Source organism: Lontra canadensis, unplaced genomic scaffold (genome assembly GCF_010015895.1).
Source record: "Lontra canadensis isolate GAN:19392208 unplaced genomic scaffold, GSC_riverotter_1.0 scaffold71, whole genome shotgun sequence".
NCBI lineage: Eukaryota > Metazoa > Chordata > Mammalia > Carnivora > Mustelidae > Lontra > Lontra canadensis.
In genome coordinates, this window is record NW_022631065.1 from 10440503 (window position 1) to 10465317 (window position 24815).

The 24815-nt window shown below is 41.6% G+C and overlaps 1 protein-coding gene across 2 annotated transcripts; it reads right to left on the reverse strand.

Moving 5' to 3' along the window:
- Positions 1–4537: 4537 nt before the first annotated feature.
- On the reverse strand, positions 4538–15129 carry POLE4 (DNA polymerase epsilon 4, accessory subunit). Of its 2 annotated transcripts, none has more exons than XM_032880702.1 (4): positions 14863–15127; positions 14234–14318; positions 13525–13566; positions 4538–5083 (listed from the first exon to the last, which is right to left on the reverse strand). In XM_032880702.1, exons 1-4 carry the CDS (start codon positions 15067–15069, stop codon positions 5070–5072), a joined length of 348 nt encoding a protein of 115 aa, XP_032736593.1. In that variant the 5' UTR covers positions 15070–15127; the 3' UTR covers positions 4538–5069. The 2 variants fall into 2 exon arrangements, with proteins under 2 accessions (XP_032736593.1, XP_032736592.1); XM_032880701.1 differs by lacking the exon at positions 4538–5083 and adding an exon at positions 11081–11133 and having other exon boundaries at positions 14863–15129.
- Between the last annotated feature and the right edge of the window lie 9686 nt (positions 15130–24815).

Genomic DNA, 24815 nt, shown 5'->3' on the forward strand with positions numbered 1-24815 from the left:
ACCCACTGTCACCTAGAGGAAAGCCAGGAAAAGTTTCCGAGCCATCCACACTGGGCCAGCAAACAGAAAGAAGAGGATGAGCAGAAATGTACAGCAGGTAGACGGAACAGCACCCACTGAGCCACAGAGACCACGGCTCCCTCAGGAAATGAGGTGGCTGGAGCCAAGGAGGGCAAGGAGGAGCACAGAGGGACAGGCAAGGTGGATCAGCACAAAGACCTCATGAAGACCTTGTAAAGTCTACCTAAGCAGCTCGGACCCTACCCCGAGGGCCAATAGTCACAGAGGCTTCCGAGCAGAAGAGCTGGTCAGACCTGGCCTTTGGCATGATCAGCCCCAGGATTTCCCCTCCAGTTTACATCCACTGTAACAATTCTTATTATCAGTGGGGCACACCTGCAGTTTCCTCTTGTCTTCCAGAATACTGGGCAGGCTTTTCTTAGTGCCACCTGGAGGAGCACCATCCAACCATCCCAGACTGTGACCCCCGGCTCCCCCTGCCAGCCTCAGCAGGCACCTGCCTCAGGGCTGATCATACCATCATTCCTGAACCACTAGCTATATAAAGTGATGAAATCAAACCTCAGATAAATCTAGGCCCTTTCCAGAAACTTAACACAGAGGAAGCCCCTTGTGAAATCCTCTGAGGGGAGGACTGTTCAGCCACTCAAGGCCCCGTAGGCTGCATTCCTGAACCTTAGGGCACACCACCATCAATACCTCACTCATCCTTTAAAAAAAAAAAAAAATATATATATATATATATATATACATATATATATATACATACAGTTTATCTTAGAGAGTGAGAGAGAGAGATCAGGAGCAGGGGAGGAGGGATAGAGGGAGAAGCGGTCTCCCTGCTCAGCAAGGAGCCCAATGTGGACTCAATCCCAGGACCCTGGGATCATGACCTGGGCTGAAGGCAGACGCTTAATGACTGAGCCACCTAGGCGCCCTCACTCAACCTTATTAGCACAAATACTGATCTGCTGGCACCTGCTGACATATTTGCTCTCCTCTCCTGTCTCCCAGTGCCACCCCGGCTTAGGGTTTCCTCTTGTCCTATGTCTAAGTGTCTGCTATTAGGCCACGGTCTATATCTTATGCTCTGAGCTTGAGGGTTTCCCATGACAATGAGCTCTTCAGGATTTTCTCTCCCCAACTGTTATGTCTGACATTTTTCTCTATTAGGACACACTTCTGACTTACAGACCTTTTCATATTTACAACGTGCTTCATGAAATAACAGTGATTCATGTCATTCACAGTTAAGGATGACAATTAGGTGAAAAAACAATTTGGTTTCTTGCTTTTAGCTGCACCATACAGCAACAGTGGCATGAGGAGGAACCCCGAAATTATCCCTAAGATTTTCAGCCAGCATTTACCTGGTAAGTATTTTACTATTCCAAAGCACCAAAGGCGCAAAGTTTCTTTTTGCAGGTAAGGCAAATAAGCAATACAATTGCCCATCATTTTGAAATAGTTTCACAGTTTCTTGCTCTGAAAGGGCACATTTCTTTAAAATGCACTGAGAGTCTTTAGTAAGTTCATTAACTTTAGTGTAATTTAAAAAGTCAAACTTTGATCTCTTTGTGCCACTCTGAAGTGACATCCCTGAGATGAGGACAGATGATTTCTACAACTCTCTCTGCCCAGAGGAGGCCTGGTCGGTCTCTATTTATCATCTCTAATAAGGTAGAGATGTGCTAATTAGCAACGCCTCAAGAAAACACCATGAAATGATGGGCACAGACACGTTTGTAAAAGCATGTCTTTCTCCACTCACTGTACTAGACTCAATTAGGGAGCAAAAAGCAAAAGGGGCTTGTTGTCTGTCTTGGGTAACAGCTCCCTGGCATCTCCAAAGAGGTCCTTCACATTGACATTAATAAGCTCAGTGAGGATGTCTCAGGCTAAGAAACCTGGGATCGTCAGCACATCAAAATGAACCTTTTCCTCAGAAGCAGACTCTCATTAATGAAGCTTGATGGCTGATATGGAGACACATCTCTTTATGGTATTTCCCTCACGCGTGCTTGGTGGAGCCCTCATTTCTTATTTAGAGCTTTTGTTACCATAGGTGAGCGACGTTTGGAATAAAAACGGCTTCACTGCTCAGTAGCATTGCTGAAGACACTAGTTGGCGAAAGCTTTCATAACTAGTACCTAGTGTTGACTTAGTACTATGTGCCCCACACAGTGCTGAGGGTTTTACTTCAACTATTCTGTGACCCTCCTTACGGAATAGCGACTATTATTGTCACCAAGGCTTAAAAACGTTATTGCGCCCACAGTTCCACAGTTTAGAGTTCCAGGGAGAAGATGCTGTGGCTGAGACTTCTGGCTATTTACATGAAGTAAAATAAAAAATTTACACTCCTAAAGCCAATATTACACTATGTGTTAACCAACTATAATTTAAACAAAAACTTGAAACAAAATAAATTTTTAAAGTAAAAAAATTACAATTAGGTTTAGCTCCACATTTCAACTGCTCAGTGGCTACTGTGGCAGGTGGCTACATTACAGCCACATGTGGCTACACGTGGACAGAGAATATTTCCATCACCACAGCAAGTTCTCTTGGACAGTAAGATATAGAAGGCAATGACAAAACGGTAAGATGGAAGGAGCCCAGATCCCACAGTGACCCCACGGACAATGGGAGTTGGATGGGACTACAGTGCTGGAAGGCACCTGATGGGACAGGCTGACACAACATATCAGTGGGACCGTAGGACTCTGAGCACTGGCTAAGTTTCAAGCTACCCTGCCTAGCAACTTGTCTCTGGAACTCCTTCTTCTCTTTCATGACTAACCAGTGCCCTCTACTGACTGGTACACTCTTCTTCATATATTTGATCAGATCTAGTTGAGTCTGGGAACAATTCAGCCTCTGAAATGTTTGACTTAGAGGTTCTACTTTCAGGGGGCAATGTTCCTAGCTTATCTCCAAATTCCTGGGGCGATCTACCATCGCTCACATACTGGAGCTTATCATTATAAGCAAAGGGCTTTGATCTTACACTTCTATGCAGAGCCTCACACTTGTTTCCGTCACATTTCACCAGATCTTGCAAACAGGAACAACACGTTTCTGAGGTTCAAGCAACCTGCAGTCAAAGAGCAGCGAGAATTCTGTATTGCGATGGATACACTGCTTAGAAAGAGTCTGGAGGCTTCTGGGCCAGAATCCATAGGAAAAGTGTAATGGTCATTTCTCAGGAAACTCAGAGTTAATCCCTAAAATTGTCACAGCCTCAACCTGATCTAGCAGAACAGAACACATCCAGGAAGTGGTGGTCTAAGGGTGGCTGCCTTCACCAAGGGCTCGGAGAGTCGGCCTCCCCCTGCTGCTTTTGGCCCAGGAATGTAGGAGCCTCTGGACTCCTAGGCCACCTGAAGGCTTTATGCCAGCATTCCAAACCACTTTTTACCAGACATGGCTACTTTATAAATGATGAATCAGTTCAACAGACTCCCATGAGAGGCCCATGAACCAGGCACCATGTATTATGAGGATTGTACAGACAAGGAGTGTTGATATACTAGAGATCACACTGAGTAGATTCAACCAACAGCTTTGCTGACAGTTATCACTGAGGCCCTTCTTTGGTTTTGAATCTTTCTCCACACCGTTGTGTCCAGTCCTTTCCTTGATGACCTTCACCAGATGACCTACAAAATCTGGTACTCCCCTCTTACTTCTTCAAGAGTGGTGGTTGTTATTTTCCTTGACTTCCTTTCTAATCCAGACTTTCTACATTCATACTTTACTGCCCTCTGCCCTCCTGTAGATCAGTAGTCTGTGGACAAGTGGTAGGAAGGAAATTACTTGGGGAAATTTATTTGAAAAAACTAAGAGATTCTTGGGGCTCCACCCTCTGAGATTCTAATTTATTAGGCCTGGGGTAGCAAGGTCCAGAAATGGGCATTTCAAACAATGGCCACAGATGAATCCGAAAAATGGTCAAGTGTTTCAGTCAGTTTCCTGGTGCTCTCCTTAACTACTTTCCTAAGTACTTTGCCTCCCTCTTGCTAGATCACCCAGACCTTCCCTTAAAAACCAAAATTTAGCCAGGACCTAAGGGGGGAGGCTGGGAGTTATTGTTTAATGGCTACAGTTGCAGTTTCAGAAGATGAAAAATGTTCTGGAGATGGATGACAGTGACGATTGCACAGTAATGTGAATGTACTTGATGCCATAGAACTGTACACTTAAAAATAATTAAAACAGTAAATGTTAGGTTATATATGTTTTACCACAATTTAAAAGTAAAGGAATGGGTACTTCTACATGCTATAACATAAACAAACCCTGAAAACATTACCTAAGTGAAAGATACCAGATACATAATACGACAGATCTTATGATTCCATTAATATGGAGATATTTTCAAATTAACTGTGGTAGTGTTGCATATATCTGTGAATACACTAAAGTACACTAAAAACTATTGAAATGTACACTTTAAATGGGTGAATTGTATAGTATGTGCATTATATCTCAATAAAGCTATTAAAATTTAACTGATTTTAAATCTAGGATCACATTTATTTAAACTTCTGAAAACCTTAAGTGACATCCCATAAATTCTGAAATCACATTCTGGTGACATATTGGGAAAAAGCATATAAATCAAAGGACTGGGGTTTAGAACAGCTGGCAAGAAAGATCAGATGGTCTGTGACTGGGCATGGTGGCTCTCCAGTATCATGGCAAGGACAAAGGCAAGATTATAAAACACACTAGGTTGAAACTGATCAGAGACCTTTATTATGGTCCTCATCATTCATTAGGCAACCTACACAAGTCATTTTCTTTTCCTCTGCCTCAACAGAGGCTGCATCCAAGCCTGAAATGGAAGACATAGTAGTGGAAGACCTTGTAAAGAAAAGCTAACAGGTGAGATCTCTGCTTATCCCAGTTTAGATGATGGCAGAACAGGAAAAGCATGTAAGTACAATATTCCAAATAGTCTGTTCCTCAAGGCAGAGGCCTGCAGGAGAGGGGCTGGCCAGAGGATGCAGGTGAAAGCTCACAGAACTGCCGAGCTCAGCCATCAATCCAAAGTTCCTAAAAAAAAACAAAAACAAAAAAAACAAAGAGCAACAAATAAAGCAAGGTGCCTCAAGAACTGGATAAGTTTAACAGACTGGGCAAAGTTCAAGGGGAAACTGCATTGGTACTGGCAGTTCTCTAAGACCAAAATACTCATTTTGAGGAATAGCCATCCAAAAGATCTCAGAGGATAAACATGTCACTACGGAAATTGGGCAGCTGGGAATTAAGCATACTGGTCCAGAGAGTTAGAATTAGAGGTAGGAAAAGGGCAAAGAGGTTGCCATGTTAGTTAATGAGCACTTGAGAATTCCATACAAAGCATGATACAAAATAAAAATGAGATTAAGTCTTCTAAGCAAAAAGTTTATAATCTTCTGAGAAAGTTCAAGATGGGAGACTGAGCCCACAAGTTTGTATGTCCTCCCATCCAAGATTCCATTCAAAAGAAAATAAGGTTTTAAAAAGTATAAGTAATAATGGGGCCCATCAGTAATTAAGAGATTTCATCAAAAAGCTGAATAACAGAAATCTGATTGAAGTATGTTTATAAATAGAGCAGGGAAAAAAACATAAGCCTAGAATGAATAGAAGAAGCAGCAGAGGTGGGAGCCCATCTGCCCAAGAGACTCATGGACAGTCTCCAGGCAGATGCATACACCAGGAACGACAGAAAGCAGCACAGGCTAGAAAGGATTAATGACTTGAGGGTCTACATGAGAAATAGTTGGCCCCAGTTCCCTATATCCCTTCCAGCCTGTAGCATTACCAGAAGGACAAACATTTAAAACTAAATGGAAAATAAATCAGATGGCTCTCTTCCAATAAACTAAATAAATTATCTGCAGAACTGGAGAAACCTCTGAAATGCTACCGCCCCACAGTAAGGCATTCAGGGCCCCAGCATAACATCTGGTCCCACCTCTGCCCAACCTCAAGTCCCAGTGCCAAGCAAAAAAAAAACCACCTTCCCATGTATATACAGCTTCCAAACAGCCTTCTTACTCCCTCAATCCTAAACAGAATGAAAATTACTGGGCAAACTGCAAAATGAAAGGAAAAACTAAAATTCATTTAAAAAAAAAAATCCTAGAATAAAACAGATAATGCAGAGAAAAGAACATATAAGAAAACAAAGCAAAAATACCTCTAATTTAAAAAAAAAGAAACAGCTTCTTATTGTGATAAAGGCCAAGTTCCCGCTAAAATCAAATGATAAAGCTGACTGAAATATTTTTTAAAAGAAAATCCTTCAGTGCTCGCTTCGGCAGCACATATACTAAAACAAAATCCTTCAAGCACTAAAGCATCAATAAAAGTGAAATCCAAGATCTAGAGAAAGCAAGAACACAAAGTAAACCCAGCCTCCAAATCTGCTTTTGCCCTGAGGTCATTTGCCAGTCCAAAAGACAGAGCTGAGAAATTTTAGCTGAGTCAAATCTAAGACTCTGCCCAAGTGGGAAGGTCAGATTTTTTAAAAAGTGTAGTCCCAAAAGGTTATACCCCCAGAGTAAAGCTAGATTAGAATTAAATCAGCCCCCTCACAGACTTAAGTCAGGGTTCACATATATTAACTAACACAGTGAACCAAGAATCCTCAAGTCTTGGATTAGGATTAAAGAGATCCTGAATTTGGATTAAGGAGATCCTGAATTTACACACTCCCCTACGTGCCTTGCAGCAGCAAATGAAAATCTTTGGAGAAACATTTCATCATACAGGCCTCAAACTAGCCAACAAATAATTTTTTCAAGTACAATGACCAACACACCAAGATAACTAAGTATAAAGAGGAAAAAAGACCATGAAGCAATATCAACGGAACAAGTCAGGAAAAAAAAATAAAATAAGCAGCCTCAAGAGACTGTGGCTATTAGACTGGACAGAGACTATAAAACAATTGCATTTACTTTGCTTAAAGAAAAAAAAGACAAGCTTCAAAACATCTGGAGCGAATACAATAACAAGGGACAAAATAGATTTGAAAATTAAGCAAATGGAATTCACAGAACTGAAGATACAAAAACAAAAGCAAACTAAGAAGTCAATAGGAAAATTTAAAGGAGACAAGACCATGAGAGAAATAATTAAGCTAGATCAGAAAAAACTACACAGAATGCAGCATGGGAGGCAAAATTATGACTGTGCTTTAATATACATTCAATGGGAATTCTAATGAGAAAGAAGAGAGAAAGAACAAAGCAGAGCCATTATCTGAAAAGATACTAGCTGACACTTCTCCAAAACAGATAAAAGATATTAATCCATAGATTTAAGAAGCCTAAGCAGACCAGAAAGGGAAATATGCACGTAGATACATCCAAGAGAAACTACAGAGAAATCAAAGACAAATACAAAATCTTAAAAGTAACCAAAAAATGGGGCACCTGGGTGGCTCAGTTGGTTAAGCATCTGCCTTCAGCTCAGGTCATGATCCTGGAGACCCAGGATTGAGTAAGTCTGCTTCTCCCTCTGACCTTCTCCCCTCTCCTCTCATGCTCTCTCTCTCACACACACACACTCTCTCTCAAATAAATAAATAAAATCTTAAAAAGTTACCAAAAAAGGACAAATTAGCTTCAAAAGATTAACAGATTAACAGTGATTTCTCAACAGAAACAATGGGAGCCAAAATATAGAATGAGAGCTTCAACATGATAAATTTAACTTTCCACCTAAAATTCTATATTCAGCAAAACACCTTTTTTAAAGACTTTATTTAATTTATTTATTTGACAGAGAGATCACAAGTAGGCAGAGAGGCAGGCAGAGGGAGAGGGGGAAGCAGGCTCCCCACTGAGAAAGGAGCCCAATGTGGGGCTCGATCCCAGGACCCTGAGATCATGACCCGAGCCGAAAGCAGACGCCTGACCAACTGAGCCACTCAGGCACCCCAGCAAGATGCCTTTAACAATGAAAAAAAAAAAAAAAAAAATAGGCTTTTTTATACCTCCACCCTCGCCCCCGCAAAAACACAGTCAGCTACCAGCAGACCCATACTAAAGGAGTTCTAAAGGATTTACTTCAGAAAGAAAGAAAACGACCACAAATGGAGAAGCAGAAATATAAAAAGGTCAAAGATAGTATAAATATGTGGATAAATTCACATATCCTTGCCTGTATAATACAGCAGTAACAGTGCCTTATGTGGATTGACAAAAACAAAACAAAAATGCATGACAATAATAGCAAGTATGGGGAAGAAGGCCTAGTACAGAGTTAATAGTTCTAAGATCCTATTTTCTTGAGGACAAGTATAAAGGTACTATCTTTGGGCTCTGATAAGATAAGGATGCATACAGTAACTGGTAAAGTAACAATTAAAAGAATAAAGTATATAATTTCCTGAGGGAGGAAAAAAATGAAATAATAAATTACACTTAAAAAGGGCAAAAATTTGGAAGAAAAAATGAAACATATAAGAGGACAAATAGGAAGACAAAATAATATGGTAGATTTAAACCCATATATATTACTAATTACATCAAACATAAATGAACAAAGTGCTCCTGTTAAAGAAAAAAAGACTGTAAGCCTAAATTCTAAAAAATAACCCAATTATCTTCTGTTTACAGACATGGACAGGTAAAAATAGAAAGATTAAAAAAAAATACATACCATACAAATACTAACAAAGAAAGCTGGTAAGTTTTAAAAGTATTAGACAAGGTGCCTCAGTGGAGTAGGTAGTGTGTCAGTCTCATAAAAGTATTAGAAAAAGTAGTCTTTTTTTTTTTTTTAAATAAAGATTTTATTTATTTATTTATTTGACAGAGAGATCACAAACAGGCAGAGAGGCAGGCAGAGAGAGAGGAGGAAGCAGGCTCCCCGCTGAGCAGAGAGCCCGATGCGGGGCTCGATCCCAGGACTCCGAGATCATGACCTGAGCTGAAGGCAGCGGTTTAACCCACTGAGCCACCCAGGCGCCCCGAAAAAGTAGTCTTTAAGGCAAAGAGCACCATCAGAAGTAACAATAGTTAACTTATAAAAAGTCTCAAACACTTAACTACTAATAGCCTACTGTTGACCAGAAGTCTTACCAATAACATAGCCGATTACACATATCTTATACGTTATATGTATTACATACTGTACTATTACAATAAAGTAACCTAGAAAAAAGAAAATATTAAGAAAATATGGGGGAAAATACGTTTACATGCTATACTGTAAAAAATCCCCACATATCCACACAGTTCAAACCTGTGCTGTTTGGGACACCTGGTTGGCTCAGTCAGTAGGGTATATGACTTTCTTTCTTTCTTCCTTCCTTTTTTTTTAAGGGTTTTCTTTAGAGAAAGAGTGGGCAAGTGAGTGGGGGGGGGCGGGGGGAGTGGTATCTCAAGCCCCATGCAGGGCTCAGATCTTACAGCCCTGAGATCATGACCTGAATTGAAATCAAGAGTTGGGCACTTCACAGACTGAGCCACCCAGGCGCCCCAAACATGCGACTTAGCCCAACACTGGGCGCGGAGCCTACTTGAAAGAAAAAAAAAAACAGCCCACTTGGGGCGCCTGGCTGGCTCAATCAAAAGAGCATGCACTTCTGAACTTGAGCCCATGAGTTTGAGTCCCATAGTGGGTATAGAGATTACTATAAAAAATAGTAATAAAATTTAAAAAACAAAAAAACCTGTGCTGTTCAAGGGTCAGCTATATTATGAAGAACTTTATGCCAACAAATTTGAAAATTTAGATAAATTTAAAATTCCTAGAAAAACCATAACTCAAGGGGGAGAAACAGGACAGGACTGCCTCAAAAAATAAAATAAAATCAGAATGGTCCCAGTATCATCCAAAAAAATTTAATCAATCAAAAATCTTCCCACAAGGAAAATTCTACCCCAGATGACTTCACTGGTGAATTCTACCATTCAAATAAGAAATAATGGGGTGCCTGAGTAGCTCAGCCAGTTAAGCATCTGCCTTCAGCTTAGGTCATGATCCCTGAGTTCTGGGAGCGACCCGGCATCAGGCTCAGTAGGGAGTCTGATACACAGAAAAGTCAACTGTAGTTTTACGAAAGACAAGAAAACTAAAAAAATTTTAGCATATAGGAGAATGACTTCATGACCTTGGGGCAGGGAAAAAAGTCTTAAACAGGAAACAAATAGCATTACCTATAAAGAAAAAATTAATACATTTGACTATGTTTAACTGAGAACTGGTTTATCAATAGATACCTAAAGGGTGAAAAGACAAGTCATAAACCCGGAAAAGATATTTGCTTCCCGTATGATGAAAAAGATTCATATTCAGAAAAAATAAAAAACAAAAAGCATACACACATACACACACACATATAATCACAGATACAGTTATAAATCAGTAAGGAAAAAGACAAAATATCCAAGATAAAAATAAGACACCACCCCACCTCAGAAAATGGACATGCATATGAAAAGATGTCACCAGAAATAAGGGCAATGCAAAATAAAAGTACTATGCAATTATCATTAACATCCCTACCAGACTGGCAAAAATTAAATACCAAGTGTTGGTGAGAATGAGGAGTAATGCAAATTATCATATACTCTAGGTAGAAATGTGAATCAGGTATGCAGGAAGTTCAGCAATATCTACAAAAGAGGGAGATATACATATCCTATGTCCCAGCAATTTTATCCACACACACATGCACACACCCCTAAAGAAATATGTGTAAGAATGTTCATAGTCATGAGGGAGCAGAAGGCAAGCTGAGGACAAAGCATCAATAGTGCATTGTTTGTAATAGAAAAAAAAAGTTATCCAAATATCCACATTAAAGTGGTTCAACTGTAATACTGTCACACAATAGTATGTCACACAGCACAGAAAACAAGAGATGTGTGCAACCACACAGATGATCTCATAAATGCGTTAACCTAAAGAAAACAGCCCCAGGACAGAAGATGATTAATGAATACATATAATGGTCTGATTACATTTTTAGGAAGTTCAAAAAAATACTAAACCAAATCAACTGTTTAAGGATTCATGCATATGTGGTAAAACTATAAAGAAAATCAAGTAATTAGCAAAAAGTCAGGATACTGTTATGTCAGGAAAGGGGATGGAAAGATCTACCATGAAAAAAGAATATATATGGAGTTTCTGGGGGCTGACACTATTCTATCTCTTGACCTAGCTAGCAGTTGCAATGGTGTTCGTTTTGTTATTTAATGACTTTACATTTGTTATTTGTGTTCATAAGGAAAGGCTTAGAAAAGAATATACACACATAAACTCATCTGCATAAAGTATCTGGAAAATTACACAAGAGACTAATAACAGTTGCCTGCAGGGAAGGCACCTCTACAAGAGATGAAAGGATAGAAGAGGTAAAGGAAGTTCTCCATGTTTGGAGAACTGTTCACAGTACTGTTTTTCAACTACTACACTCAACTGATATGTAAAGCATGGGAGATTTAGCTAGGATAACACGATACATTATCAGTCTTCACAATGTCAAAGTATAGTATAGATGACACCAAGTAAAAGCTAGAAGTTGGTTAAAAAATGTGAAGGGAAAGGATGGGTCCACTAATAGTCATACCTTCCAAAGTGGGGAGTTAACAAAAAAAAAAAAAAAAGATATTTTAGTGTGTTATATAAATTGTAAAAGTAATAAAGGAACTAAAAATAATGATATAACTTCCAAAAATCAGAAAGGAAGGATTTATGGAGCAGTACAGGTTACCTAAATCTTCATTTATCACAGCAAGAAGTTAATAGATAATATCTGGAGTTGAAAAATCAAGGATGAATCATATTATTTAGAAATGTAAGTCACCACCTGAAAGCTAAAAACAAAAACAACAAGAGTGTGGAGCAGCAGCTGTCTTTCATTATAAGCCATTAGATAACTGATTTTCAAGCATGGATATATACTGCCTTGATAAAAAAAGAAAAAAATAATTTTCTACTTAGAGCATATACATCTAAGGACATGAGAACATTTACTTTACCAGGTACAAAATATAATACTGACTGAATCTGCAATGGCTAAAATGGCCAAAATACAGATCTTCTAATGTAGGCAGAGCAGATTAATGTAATTACTGAGATTATTGAATCAAAAGATGAGTGAATACATCCACCACTCAATAAGTGACCATTTATTAAAAATCCAAGCTAAGTACAATGCCATGGTGGAGACCAGAGTAGAAAACTACCTGAGATCTCCCTTCCAATTCATTATCCATAGGTCTGCAGTGTTAAGTCTTTAAAATGCAAATCTGATCGTATACCCTTTGAAAAGCTGGTAATTAAAAAGGAGGAGGTACAGTAGGCTCCGAACAAGTTTGGAGAACTGATGGGAAGTCAGTCACAAGAAGTTGCCTTCCTCAGGGAGGCAATTAACAAGTTCTTTTTAAGAAAAATGAGTAAACAGAAAAGGGTTAAGAAAGATCTACAAATTGAGGGTGCCTGGGTGGTTCAGTGGGTTAAGCCTCTGCCTTCAGCTCAGGTCCTGGGATTGAGCCCTGCATCAGGCTCTCTGCTCCGCAGGGAGCCTGCTTCCTCCTCTCTCGCTCTCTCTCTCTCTGCCTACTTGTGATCTCTCTGTCAAATAAATAAATAAAATCTGTTTAAAAAAAAAAAATCTACAAATTGAAAGAATACTCAATAATCTAGACTTAAAGCTAGCCATGGGAATGTATCTTCAAACACATTTAAAAGAAATGTATCAAAAGAGTGAGATGCCCAGGCTGATATACAGAACAAACAAGGAAAGATAGTGAAATAAATACATCCAGAAAGGATTCCTGAAGGTAATGAGGCTTGAAGGAGATAATGAGAATGCCCCGGTATTGTAAAGGTGAGAACGAACTGAAAGTCCGTGGCTCTCTCATATTCAATCAGAATATGTGCAGGGAAAAATAAGCTGATTAGATTTAGGAATTATCAGAGAAACAGATATCCATCCGAGAAAAGATAGCTAAAATAAAGTATCTCAAATATTTTTTACTTCAATGACAAGACTTAGTACATGAGTTAACCCAAAGTTCTTAAGAACAGATAGACACAGGCAATTACACAATCTCCAGTGGCAAAATAATGACTTAATACAGATTGCTGAAGAAGAAAAAAGAGCAAGAAGCAACCCTTTAAATGTTGGCAATTGTTTCTGATCTCTAGCATTATGATGAAGGGAAGATTATATATAGCATTGTATGAGGGGAATGGTGATCAAAGTACGAAACTTCTTAATCCACCTAACCCCACCAGGATCTTTATATACCCTCTCATTTTTTATAATTAGCAATTTTCAGGGAAAAGTTCTAGTTACCCATGAGAATCAGAATTGCTAAGTCTCACTAGATTTAACATTAGTTTTTCCCAACTTAATAGAAAGTAGACAGAAAGAATTATCCCTAAGAAGAACCAGGTAGCAGTTTTATAAGGTTTTGAACTCAGATCACGGGACATGGAAGAGACAGGTGGAAATGATTACCGATTGACAGAGAACTCACCTTCCAGAAAAGCAAATTCATCCACAGCTTCTATTGCATTATCTGAAACACACAGTAAAAGGACACTTGACTAATTCTGGTCATTTGGACATCAACCCCTTTAAAAAACACAAACCACATAAAAAAAGGGCATGACGCTTTATGCAAATAAGGGCATTTATAAACTTTGTCTCTTGCTGTCATGAGGTCCATTTCTACTTCATCACCAAATCTTATGTATCAGCTGTCTCTCTATAAAAGTAGGAAAACTCTAGGTAAACCCTGTTCCGTGGGGGGAACCTTTTTGCTCTGAAAGCCATCAAAGAAGAATCTAGCAAAACAGAAGGGAAAGCAGGATTAAGGTATACAAAAGCTTACACAGGCACAGGGGTTACCAACTAAAGAGGCAGAAATCAAACTCCCGATTTCTAGGGGAAAAAGAAGTGCCAAGCCTGGTACAACATGGCAAAAAGTATAAAGCGGTCTAGTTAGCTTTAGCAACACTTAGACTCCCTTCATTACCTACCCCACCACCTCTCCAGCCACTCAAAAGCATAGAACTCTAAAAGCTAGGTCTTTCTCTCACTGTGGCAGTCCAACAGAAGACATAAGGAGAGACCCTGTGGCACCTCTGACCTTACAGTGATGGCTTCTCCAGCAGTGAGAGGGAAACCTCCCCCAGCCCTCCCTTCTTTACCCCCAGATACCGAATACCACAGTGACACTCTACCCAAATCTCTCCTCTGGAGGGTTTTCCTTTTTCCTTGTTGAGCACAGCAGTAGGCATCTTTTGCAATGGTCTCCACAAACAGTTCCTATGAGGGGAACAAGGAGAATTGAATCAATGGGCTCTAGCACAATTCTTGTGAGCACTTCTATTTGAGTGATGGGAAGGGAGTAAGGGCTACTCTGGAGAGGTTTTCAGTCCGGGACTTCATGAGCATCTATTATTCCCTTTCCCCCTACCCTGGTAGCCCAAGACACGTCCCTCCCTCACTTGTAGATCCCCACACATTCACTTGACACTCTTACAAGTTAAGTTAGACACTCGAAATGCAACTTGAAGTCGTTGTCCAAAGCCCTTACGACGAGGCAGGTGTGTTCCGTCTTTCTCCTAGTCTTCCAGGTCTCGTAATCTGACCCCTCGGAATCTGACCCCGGCACCTCACTCACCTCCTTACCCCCAGTCCCGACCCTCTCCTCCTTCCCCGCTTTCCCGCCTCCCCAAGCCGCCCCCGTCGCCGCTACGCTACGCCCCGCCCACCGAAAGCTACCCGAGGCCCCGCCCCTGGCCTCCGCCCCGCCCCTGGCCTCCACTCCGCCCCGCAACCCCGTGTGGCCCTGACGCTCCCGCCGCACCGCGGCTCGTGCCAGAATGAAGATGGCTTCCTGTCCCGCGAGGGTTACGTCGGGGTCGGCCTTCACCAAAGCCTTCACTCGCGCTAAAGGCAGCCTCGAGAGACGAGCCCCGGGAACGCTCGTCGGGGCTTGGGGCTGCGGAGCAGCCGCCTCCCCGCTGGGCCCCTCCTCCTCCCGGGGCGTCCCGCTCCCAGCCGCCGCCGCCATCCGGGCCCCGAGCGTGCTGCGCGCGGCCGCCGACTGTGCGCGCGCAAGCGACGCCAGCCCCTTTCCCGCGCGCGCTGGGGGCCACGCCCCCAATGGGCGCGTGGCTCCGCCCTTTACGTGGCTGGACGCTCCCGGGACTCCCGGAGGGCGGAGACCTGCTCAAGGCGTGGTAGCTCGGAACTTGCTGTGCGGTAAGGCTCGGGTGTACTTTTTTCCCTGGTCCTGGTGAGCGCGGTCAGGCCTAGTTGACGCCAGGCACTGTCCTTTAGTGATTGAATGTGGTTGAGCCGAGCTAGTGCCTGGAGGAACTCGTCGGGCTGGAGAAACCCAAGACCCGACCTTCAAGAGAGTCTCAGTCAAGTGATAAGCGAGTGACAGAGAGGACTGAGAAGGTCAGGGGCCCGTGCAAGGCCCGGGTGTCCCCGGGAGGTCCAGCCTGCGGAAAACAGGGTACCGAGAAGGGTGTGAAATCTGGACCAGTGCTGAAGAGAACAAGATGCCCTCGAAGGAGGTAGGACCTTGGCAAGCAGAGATGGAAGAATTTCAGTCCTGACAGGAAACCACAAATAAAAATCGTAGAGGTCACAAGCCGTCCACGCTTGTTCAGTCGCGAGTTGCACCAGAGCGTTGGCTCTCAAACTTTGGGTTCGCAGGCTCCCTTTACGGTCTTAGAAATTACTGAGGACCCCGAAGAGCTTTGGTTTCTGTGGTTATATCTGTATTTATTGTATTCGAAATTAAAAGTTTCAGAATTTTATTTACGATAACTAATATACGTTAACATAAATAACATTTTAAAGCAGGCTCCATCCCCCCCAAAAAAAGTCTAATGAGAAAATTCTTTTTTAATGTATGGCTTTTATAGAAGACCTCTGGATTCTCTAGCTGCTTCTGTATGTTAACGTTAGCACTTATCCCATAGATCTGGAAATTCCTCTGCATGTTCTTGAGAAATGAGAATGAAAAGGGCAAATAACCTCTTAGAATTGTTAAGAAAATAGGTTTGACTTCACAGACACCTGAAAAGGGCCTTTAGAATACACTCCACCCCCGATTAGTACTCACACCAAAGTCTGAACCTGACATAGAGGAACATTCATATTTGTCGTAACAGTTTTAATCTAAGTTCTAATAGCTGACATTTTTTAGCATTTTCTGTGTGCATGATTCATTCTTTTTCATGTGCTCTTACATTTAGGTATTTATGTACTGAGTAACATTCTCTTAATACCCTTTTTGGAGTAGGTAATATTTTAACTTTGCAGTTGAGGAAGTTAAAAGACGCACGAGGTGGTTAATTTACCCACAACAGAATGCAGTCAAGCCAGAATGAGGTTCAATGAGATAATCTCTATCTCCATTCATCAATAATGTAGTAAACTCTACATGACTGGATTAGCAGAGGCTCCCCTAGAACAGAACAAGAGGCTTGGCCAAGATTAAAATGTTCAGAAATGAGGTCGTGTCACTGGAAATTTCACTACAACCTCCTTTAGGACCCCAGTCCTGAGTCCCCCTTCAGATAACATTTGTGGACACTCCTGCACAGGGAAAGCTCCACACAAAATTCCTAAAGGCACAGGCAGATTCTTATGTCCCCTTGCAGTGGAACACTTCATGGAGCAAAAGTCTAACTGTCAAAGTAGTTAGTACTAATGGCTGTCTAAATTCTGAATTAACACAAACCATGAACTGAACACTGTGGGGACAGGAATTTGTTCAGACTTCCTGAAGGGTTGAGTCAAACTGGCTTTCTGGGAGGACTCTCTTTAACCTCTCTTTCTTCCCAGTTTTCCCTGTTATCCATTTATTCCCTACCTTTCTTCCACTGCTCCTCTTCCCCTCACTTCTCTCCCCCAGTTCCTACTTTTTTTTTTTACTCATTAGTTGTGTATTTTACCGCTTGGCCCAGCTCCATCTTCCTTTCCCTGGTTTTACTATGACTAATAAAAAGAGGTTTATTTAGACCACACAGGAGTTCTTGACTATGAGCCGTGAAAGGGTCTAAGTCATGTTAAAAGGGGGAATCATGGGGCGCCTGGGTGGCCCAGGTGGTTAAGTGTCTGCCTTGGGCTCAGATCATGATCCCAGGATCACTTCCCTTTAGGAGATGGCTGGGATCTATCAGGCATATTTAACTAATGTTGATCAGGCAATTCCTGACTGACTAATTTAAGATTCCATTTCAGGGAGAGCCAGAAGTGTCTTGGTCTGATGATGTAGGGCTTAGCAATAGTGACTCCATTTGGGGCCTGCTGTCTTGTTTTTAACAGTGTGTTAAAAAGCAAGATTCAGGGGCGCCTGGGTGGCTCAGTGGGTTAAGCCGCTGCCTTCGGCTCGGGTCATGATCTCAGGGTCCTGGGATCGAGCCCCGCATCGGGCTCTCTGCTCGGCAGGGAGCCTGCTTCCTCCTCTCTCTCTGCCTGCCTCTCTGCCTGCTTTGTGATCTCTCTCTGTCAAATAAATAAATAAAATCTTTAAAAAAAAAAAAAAAAAAAAAAAAGCAAGATTCAACTGAGTAAATATAAAGGTCTTACTGGCTTTATTCAACAGTTCATGAATTGGGTAGCATCCAGCCCAGCAGATAGACAGAAAGCTGCTCTGAAGAGCTGTACAAGTCAAGAGATTTTTATAGACCAAAGTGAGCAGGAATAAGGAAGTTTTACTGGACATCTGCTAATTGGTTAAAGCAGGGTTAGTTTCCCTATATGGAGCAAAGGGAAGTTTTAGAGCCTGGTTAGATAACTTATACTGATCAGGCAAGCATTGACTGGTTGACCTAAGCCCTCCTTTTCTAGAAGAACCAGCATAGAAACTAATTAAGTTTTGATTTGCTGACATGGGGCTTATCATGAGGAACTCCATCTTGGGCCTAATCTGGTTGCTTTAACAAATGTACATATACATATCTGTATATATTTATGTGTGTCTGTGTACGCATTACACACACACACACACACAAACGCACGCACACACATATTTATAGGGTCAAATGTTAAATAAGCCATAGGGAAAACGTAGGGCATGCTAAGGTAAATTTAAAAAAAAAAAAAAAACAAAAAACCATCAGACTGTTTAAAAGGGAAAAAAAGTATCATGAACTGGGCCGTAGAAACCTCGGGGTGCAGGAATTGCTTAAGTACTTAAAAGTCAGAAAGAGAAAAGCATTCATTCTCTTTCTCAGAAAGAGAAAGCATATGGAGAAATAAAAGGAAAAGGGTTTTTTTTAAGTCTTAAAAAGATACAAAGAAAAGTTTACCCTTAATTCGGTATTTAAAGAAATTTTTTCTGCAGTGGTTCTCAATCTTTCCCCTCCAACTTTGACTGAAATGATAAAAACCCATGCAGTCTATAAAACACTCCATAATTGGGCTCCTTTTTAACCTCTCCAGGCCCATTTCATACCACATCCTTTCCTCTTGTGTACCCAAGCCACAGATTTTGTTTCCAGCTCTATAGGACTTCTGCCATGAAAGCTTTTCTTACCTTCCTTCAAATTGCAAAAGCCTTCCATCACCAACTCACCCTCCCAGAGAAGAGGCTAAGTTACTCATACCACTGAGCACCTGTCTTTCATGGTATTGATCACAGGTTGCAATCCTGCATTTACCTTTATAATTATTTGATCAGTGTTTGGCTCTTCTCTTCCCCCCACACTCCTCAGATTGCAGGCTCATTAGGGGAGTGCCTCTGTCTACTTTTGTTCATTGACTGTATGGTACAGTGCCTGGCACTTAGTAGGTACTCAACAGGTATTTCATGAATGAATGAATCATTAACTATAGCTCATCTGGAATTGCCATCCCCTAAGGAAGCATGTCAGAACCTGGAGAGAGAATTGTTATTTGAAAGTATCTACCAAGAGTTTCTAGAACAGTTGACCCTTGAACAAAGTGGGACTTAGAACACCAACACCCCTGCGCAGTTGAAAATCTACACAAACAGCACCTGTGCACAACAGTGCTAAACTTGCCACCTACATCTATAATGTTGCCTCAACTAGACTAGAGACTGTGAACCCATGTGCCTTCCTGGGCCAAGCTGATAATACAAATCAGAGCCCAGCAAGCTATAGACTGGAGGCCACTTTTTTAAGCCTGCTACTTTTTTTTTTTTTTTAAAGTAAATAAAGGTGCTTGGAAATAGACCATAACCATGTGTTAATGTATTTTCTGTATAACCTAAAGGTGACTATAGCAGGGATTTAGCATTATGGAAAGAAAGGCACTCTGTCTCAGGATTGCCCTTACTGCCACTTACACTATTTTTATGTAATCTTGTGCCCAAGAAGAATCAATCAATGAGCCAATTAATAATATGTGGCAATTAAGATGAAAATTACAAATGAAGAAAGTAATTTAGCATAGTACAAAGATGGGATAAAGGGTCCCTGATAAGTTACCCTCAAATACATATTTTGAACAAAGTAAGGTAAAACTACAAGAATAGAAGATAATGTGTGTGGCTGTTGAGGAACTTGGTGGGACCTCCTTCAAGTATGTGTAAACTAAAGAAATAATGTTATTCTCTGAGAGTTAAGTTCTACAGCTACATAGAACAGAACAGGTATAAAGTCATCTTAAGGAGAAAAAATAAGTCTGAGAGTGTAAGCAAAGAAAAAGATAAAAAGGGCCATCAAAACAAGGCTGGTTGGCCATGAAAGCATAGAAAAAAGAGCATCACAGTGGTGGACCTCAGCAGAGCCCTTTTAAGAAATGCCCACTAGAGATGGGCCCTCAACTAATGTCTGTGAATATTCTGGTGTCATTGGTATGGCCATTCTTATAGTCAAAAATGGCAGTGTCAGGCTTTCCCAACTTAATGCCAATATGAGTTTGAATCATCTAACCTGCTCCCCTTGTTCGGATTCCATGCTCACTCACTAAGCAGCTTTCTGATAATTTGCCTGTCTTCAGTGAAAGAATGTGCTAGCCAGGGCACCTGGGTGTCTCAGTGGGTTAAGCCTCTGCCTTTGGCTCAAGTCATGATCTCAGGGTCCTGGGATCAAGGCCCGCGTCGGGCTCTCTGCTCAGTGGGGAGCCTGCTTCCCCCTCTCTCTCTGCCGCCTCTCTGCCTACTTGTGATCTCTCTCTCTCTCTCTCTCTCTCTCTCTCTGTGTGTGTCAGATAAGTAAATAAAATCTGAAAAAAAAAAAAAAAAAAAAAAAAAAAGAATGTGCCAGCCATGTGGCAAGACAAGTAATCCAGACACACAAGTGGTTCTGATCCTCTTGTGAATTGGTAAGTAGACATTCTGGTTTCATGCATCTGCTCTCTGAGCTTATTTAAGAAGAAAGCAATGAGATGGATCCACATTCATGGTATGCTGACAGATCCAGTTTCCAAACGTACAGGATGGAGACCAGACTTTTGGCAGAGGGAATGCAACCATGTGAAGTACAGGGAGACGACCAAATCCTCATCCTCTTTTTTTTTTTTAAGGCACCTATGAATCTACATTTTTAAAAGATTTTATTCATTTATTTGACAGAGAGAAAGATCACAAGTAGGCAGAGAGGCAGGCAGAGAGAGAGAGAAGCAGGCTCCGCTGAGCAGAGAGTCCGATTCGGGGCTCGATCCCAGGACCCTGGAGATCATGACCTGAGCCAAAGGCAGAGGCTCAACCCAACTGAACCACCTAGGCGCCCCCAAATCCTCAACCTCTGATATCCCTCGACTGCCTTTCCAGTGAAATTCCTCTAAGTTTTGTATCTGTCTGCTAACTCTGAGAGCATTGATTTATAGGGAAAGAACCAGATGCAGATTGGCAAATCTCTGATCCAGGTTAGAGAAAGGATTATAGAGTGAATTCAAAGCATATATGACCGTTTTCAATAACCAGTTACACTAACTCCTAATACAGTTGGCGCCAGAAGATGTTTTTTATCTTGGCCCACTTTAAGTTAATTTTGATTAATAAAATGCCATTTGTGTCTCTGGGTTGTGATTACTACGTATCTTTTCATATCTTTTAATTTTCTCCACTATAAAATGACGACACTAACACTTCTCATCTCATTGATTTACTAATCATTCATTCAACAAATATTTATTGAGTGCCCACCATGTGAGAGACACCACGCCAGGCACTGGTAATATTGGGGAAATAGAGGTGATGTTGGGGAAATCAATTTCTAATGGGGAAGACATAATTTAAATCAATTGGGTTGGTCTGCTTGGGCTGCTATAACCAAATATTGTAGATTGGTGGCTGTAACAACAGAAATTTACTTCTGGAGGCTGAGAAATTCAAAATCAAGGTGTCAGTTGATTTGATTCCTAGGGAGAACTCTTTTCCTGGCTTGTAGACAACCACCTTTTCACTGTGTGTGATCTCTTCTTTGTGCATGCACACAGAGGGAAAGCTCTTTGGTATTTTGTCTTACCTATCAGATCAGGGCCCCACTCTTATGACTACAGTTTGTCCTTAATTATTTCTGTTAAAGACCCTATCTCCAAATATATAGTCACCTCTATAAAGACTCTCTTTCCAAAGAAGGTCACATTTTGAGGTACGAGGCTTTAGGGCTTCAGCATATAAGTTTGAGGAGGACACACATCATTAATGGCAACTGAATCAACCATGGCAACACCTTGATTTTTGATTTCAGATGTCTAGCCTTCAGACTCAGTTTATGGTACTTTGTTATGGCACAAAACTAATACACTAGTGTTCTAGAGTCCAACCGCAGTATCAATATCCTCTCTACCAATTTTACTCAAGTAAACAGAACTCCCAAAGGCCTGCTGATACACCAGCACTCTCAAAGTCCTCATCTGGATCAGCCTTCCTCTCCACCGTGGCTGTTACTTCTTTGTTAATGCATTCCCCTTAATATCTATATGACAATCATCTCCTTGGGAACTAGGGATTAAATAAGACTCAAAGTTTTGAAAATTTAATGAAATCTTGGAGTATTTTTGTTGTTGTTGTTCTTTATTTCTGAAGCTAAAATGGTACCAAGGAAAAAAGTAGAAATGAAAGCTTAATATAAAAAATTACTGTAATGGGCATTGACTATTAAGAAGTAAAGACAACTAAAGAAGAGAAGAATTACAAGTATAGGGAGCAGCCACTACCCCCCAGAGCTGGGGCAGAAAACCCAATGATGGAATGAGCTTGGGAGAGCACCCTTACCACCAGAACTGAAAATCAAAACCTTGATGGAGAGGGTATAGCACTAGCTGAGCAGTGAAGTCACCGAAGTGCCTGCTGGCAGGACTTGCTGGCAAGTCACCGTCCGGGTGCTTTGAGAAGATGCTTTTGAAGAGGTGTTGCACACTGCCTGCCACTATGCCCTTACAAAAGCCTGCTCTGGAAAAAGCACACTGGAACCAGGAAATTCCACCTTTTCCCTCCAGTGCCCTCTACTGATGAAGCGCAGCATCATGTCATCTGGCCACAGAGAAACATCCCAACATCACCAGCAAGCAATACAGTTGGATTTCATTGCCAAAAGGCAATGGACTGATAACAGCATGTTAACCCCGGTGAAATAGAATCCTATTCCTGTTCTACACTGACACCCACCCATGCAGCTGTGCGTGACAAGAGAAAACAACACCAACAACAAAAACCAAACTGACAGATCTCACTAGTCTTGTCAGTCTCAGGTGGGTGTCAGGGCAGCCAGCAATCCTACCACATTTCCCTGGCCTGCTCACCCACGCGCTGCTTCCTGTCTCCCACCTCTTCAAACACACATCACCTTCTCACTGTCCACGTGCTCTCTCCGCTGATGATCTCACTTCCTATTTTATGGAGAAAATAGAAACACTGAGAAGAAAGCTTCTGCCCACTCACCACCATACCTACACACCTGGCCACCCCTGCACCCACATACTTTGCCTTCCTACCCACTACTAGGCTAAGATGCCCAAGCCCCTCTTCACGGCCAACCCCATGACCTCTCTCCATTAGGTCGCCATCCCTTCTTGCCCACTCAAGGAAACTGCTCTTGCTTCTACAGCATCGACTTTTCCTCCCTCTGCTGAACGATGCCTATCAGCATACACCTAAAAAAAAAAAAAAAGGCATACTCTTCACCCCATGCACCCCTCTAACTTCTGCCTCATTTCTTTGCCTCTCATTTACAGCAAAAGTCTTCTTAAAACTTAGTCTATATTCATTGTCTCCAGTTTTTCTCTTCTCAGTCCCTCTTGCACTTACTCCAATGAGATACTTATCACCACCAGTCCACTGACCATTTTCAAGATCACCAATGACCCGGGACACCCCTGGTGGGCAGAACCCTGGAAAGATATTTTTTTCAGGGTTCTTGTCCATCTAAACAATTTGATTTTAAAATGCATTTCCAAAAAAAAAATGTGTTTCAGAATTTGTGGCCCCATGTGAGATGTTGACATTTATCAATGAAGATCTAGAATCATCAGTAGCAACGAGGGACTTACATGTTTATTGTTCTATCACTCCACATGAAGATTCTTTAGAGAGTCCAGGCACCAAGTACTTCTGTTCAGATGCAGGAAACATCTCCTCTTGCTCTTTGGGCTAACATTCTCTCTTGCAGCAAGAACTGTTCACAAGTTCATGCTTTGAAACATGTTTGTTTTGAAACAAGATGGTTTGGGGTTGGGTTTTTTGTTTGGGGTGGGGTTTTTTGGTGGTTTTTGGTTTTTTGTTTTGTTTTGTTTTTGGTGCCTCTGCAGTTCTCTAGTACTATTAATTTAGTGCTGATCGCATCATTAGTTATGACATTGCACCATCCATCACAGCAGCCATGCATGCTGGCCTCCAAAAACTCTATTGAAGGTTGTCTCTGTGCTTCACTGATGATGACCAAGAATGTAAGTCTTATCCAGAATGTGCAGAAAAATATGAATGATAATCCATTTTTTGATTATGTTAAATTTTCTGATTGGAGTGTTATAGTGTTAGGAAAAAACAACATGTCTTCAAACATGTATTCTCTAATTCTTTAGGCCATAATCACATTACATGTTTAGAATATTATCACTTCTAGTCATTGCCTGTATCCCTGCTTTCACACATCACTACCAACAGGGAGGAAAGGCAAGAAGACATGGAACGAGCAAGAAAAACAAGTCTCACTCATGTAAGGAATGTCCATTCCTTATTCGGCATAGCCTCAAGACAGACTTGGGAAAGCAAAGCATGACCATATCATTTGGAGGCAAGAGAGGACATTGGTTGGAAGAACCTGTTGGTGTGGCAAAGCAACAGTCTTAGTATCCCTCAGAGGAGCTAACGCATAGCCACCCCCGAAGGCTTTCCTCAAAGGTGGTGTGAAGCCTGCAGGGGGTGATGACCTCAAGAGGCAAGGGAGTACACAGAGTAAAGCATGCCTGCCACTATCCCACACCTTTGGGTGACATAAATCAGAGACCGCACTGTGCTGGAACACAGGTGTAAGCTGAGGCATGGGCCCACACATACAACTCAAGTGCACATGTTGGACTTGAATTCACTCTGTGTCTGATGTGAGAGTCACCCTCAGTTCAGTGTTGGCACTGAATTTGCTCTGTGTCTGATGTGAGAGTCACCTTCAATCGGTGTGTCAGTGCCATTCTGGTGACCCACTCTCACACAATCCCACACCAGCGAGCAGAAGTAATCCCAGTGCCAGACTATCCTCCCAGACCAGGGTCTAGCTGAGAACCCTCGGATGACTCCACTGACACAAACTTGGAGTGCTTTGCCTAACAAGTTAACCCTGCACATAGAGTGCAGATTCAGAGAGTGCTCCAAAGGGGAGAGAACAAGGA

What these genes read in the sequence shown, in the direction of transcription:
- POLE4 (XM_032880701.1), bottom strand. Translation starts at nt 15,069, where the DNA reads ATGGCGGCGGCGGCTGGGAGCGGGACGCCCCGGGAGGAGGAGGGGCCC. An exon ending in CCTCCAGAGGAGAGATTTGG is followed by an intron (nt 13,567 to 14,233) that starts GTAGAGTGTCAC and finishes TGTGTGTTTCAG; the next exon opens with ATAATGCAATAGAAGCTGTG. An exon ending in TGAATTTGCTTTTCTGGAAG is followed by an intron (nt 11,134 to 13,524) that starts GTGAGTTCTCTG and finishes TTTTCATGGTAG; the next exon opens with ATCTTTCCATCCCCTTTCCT.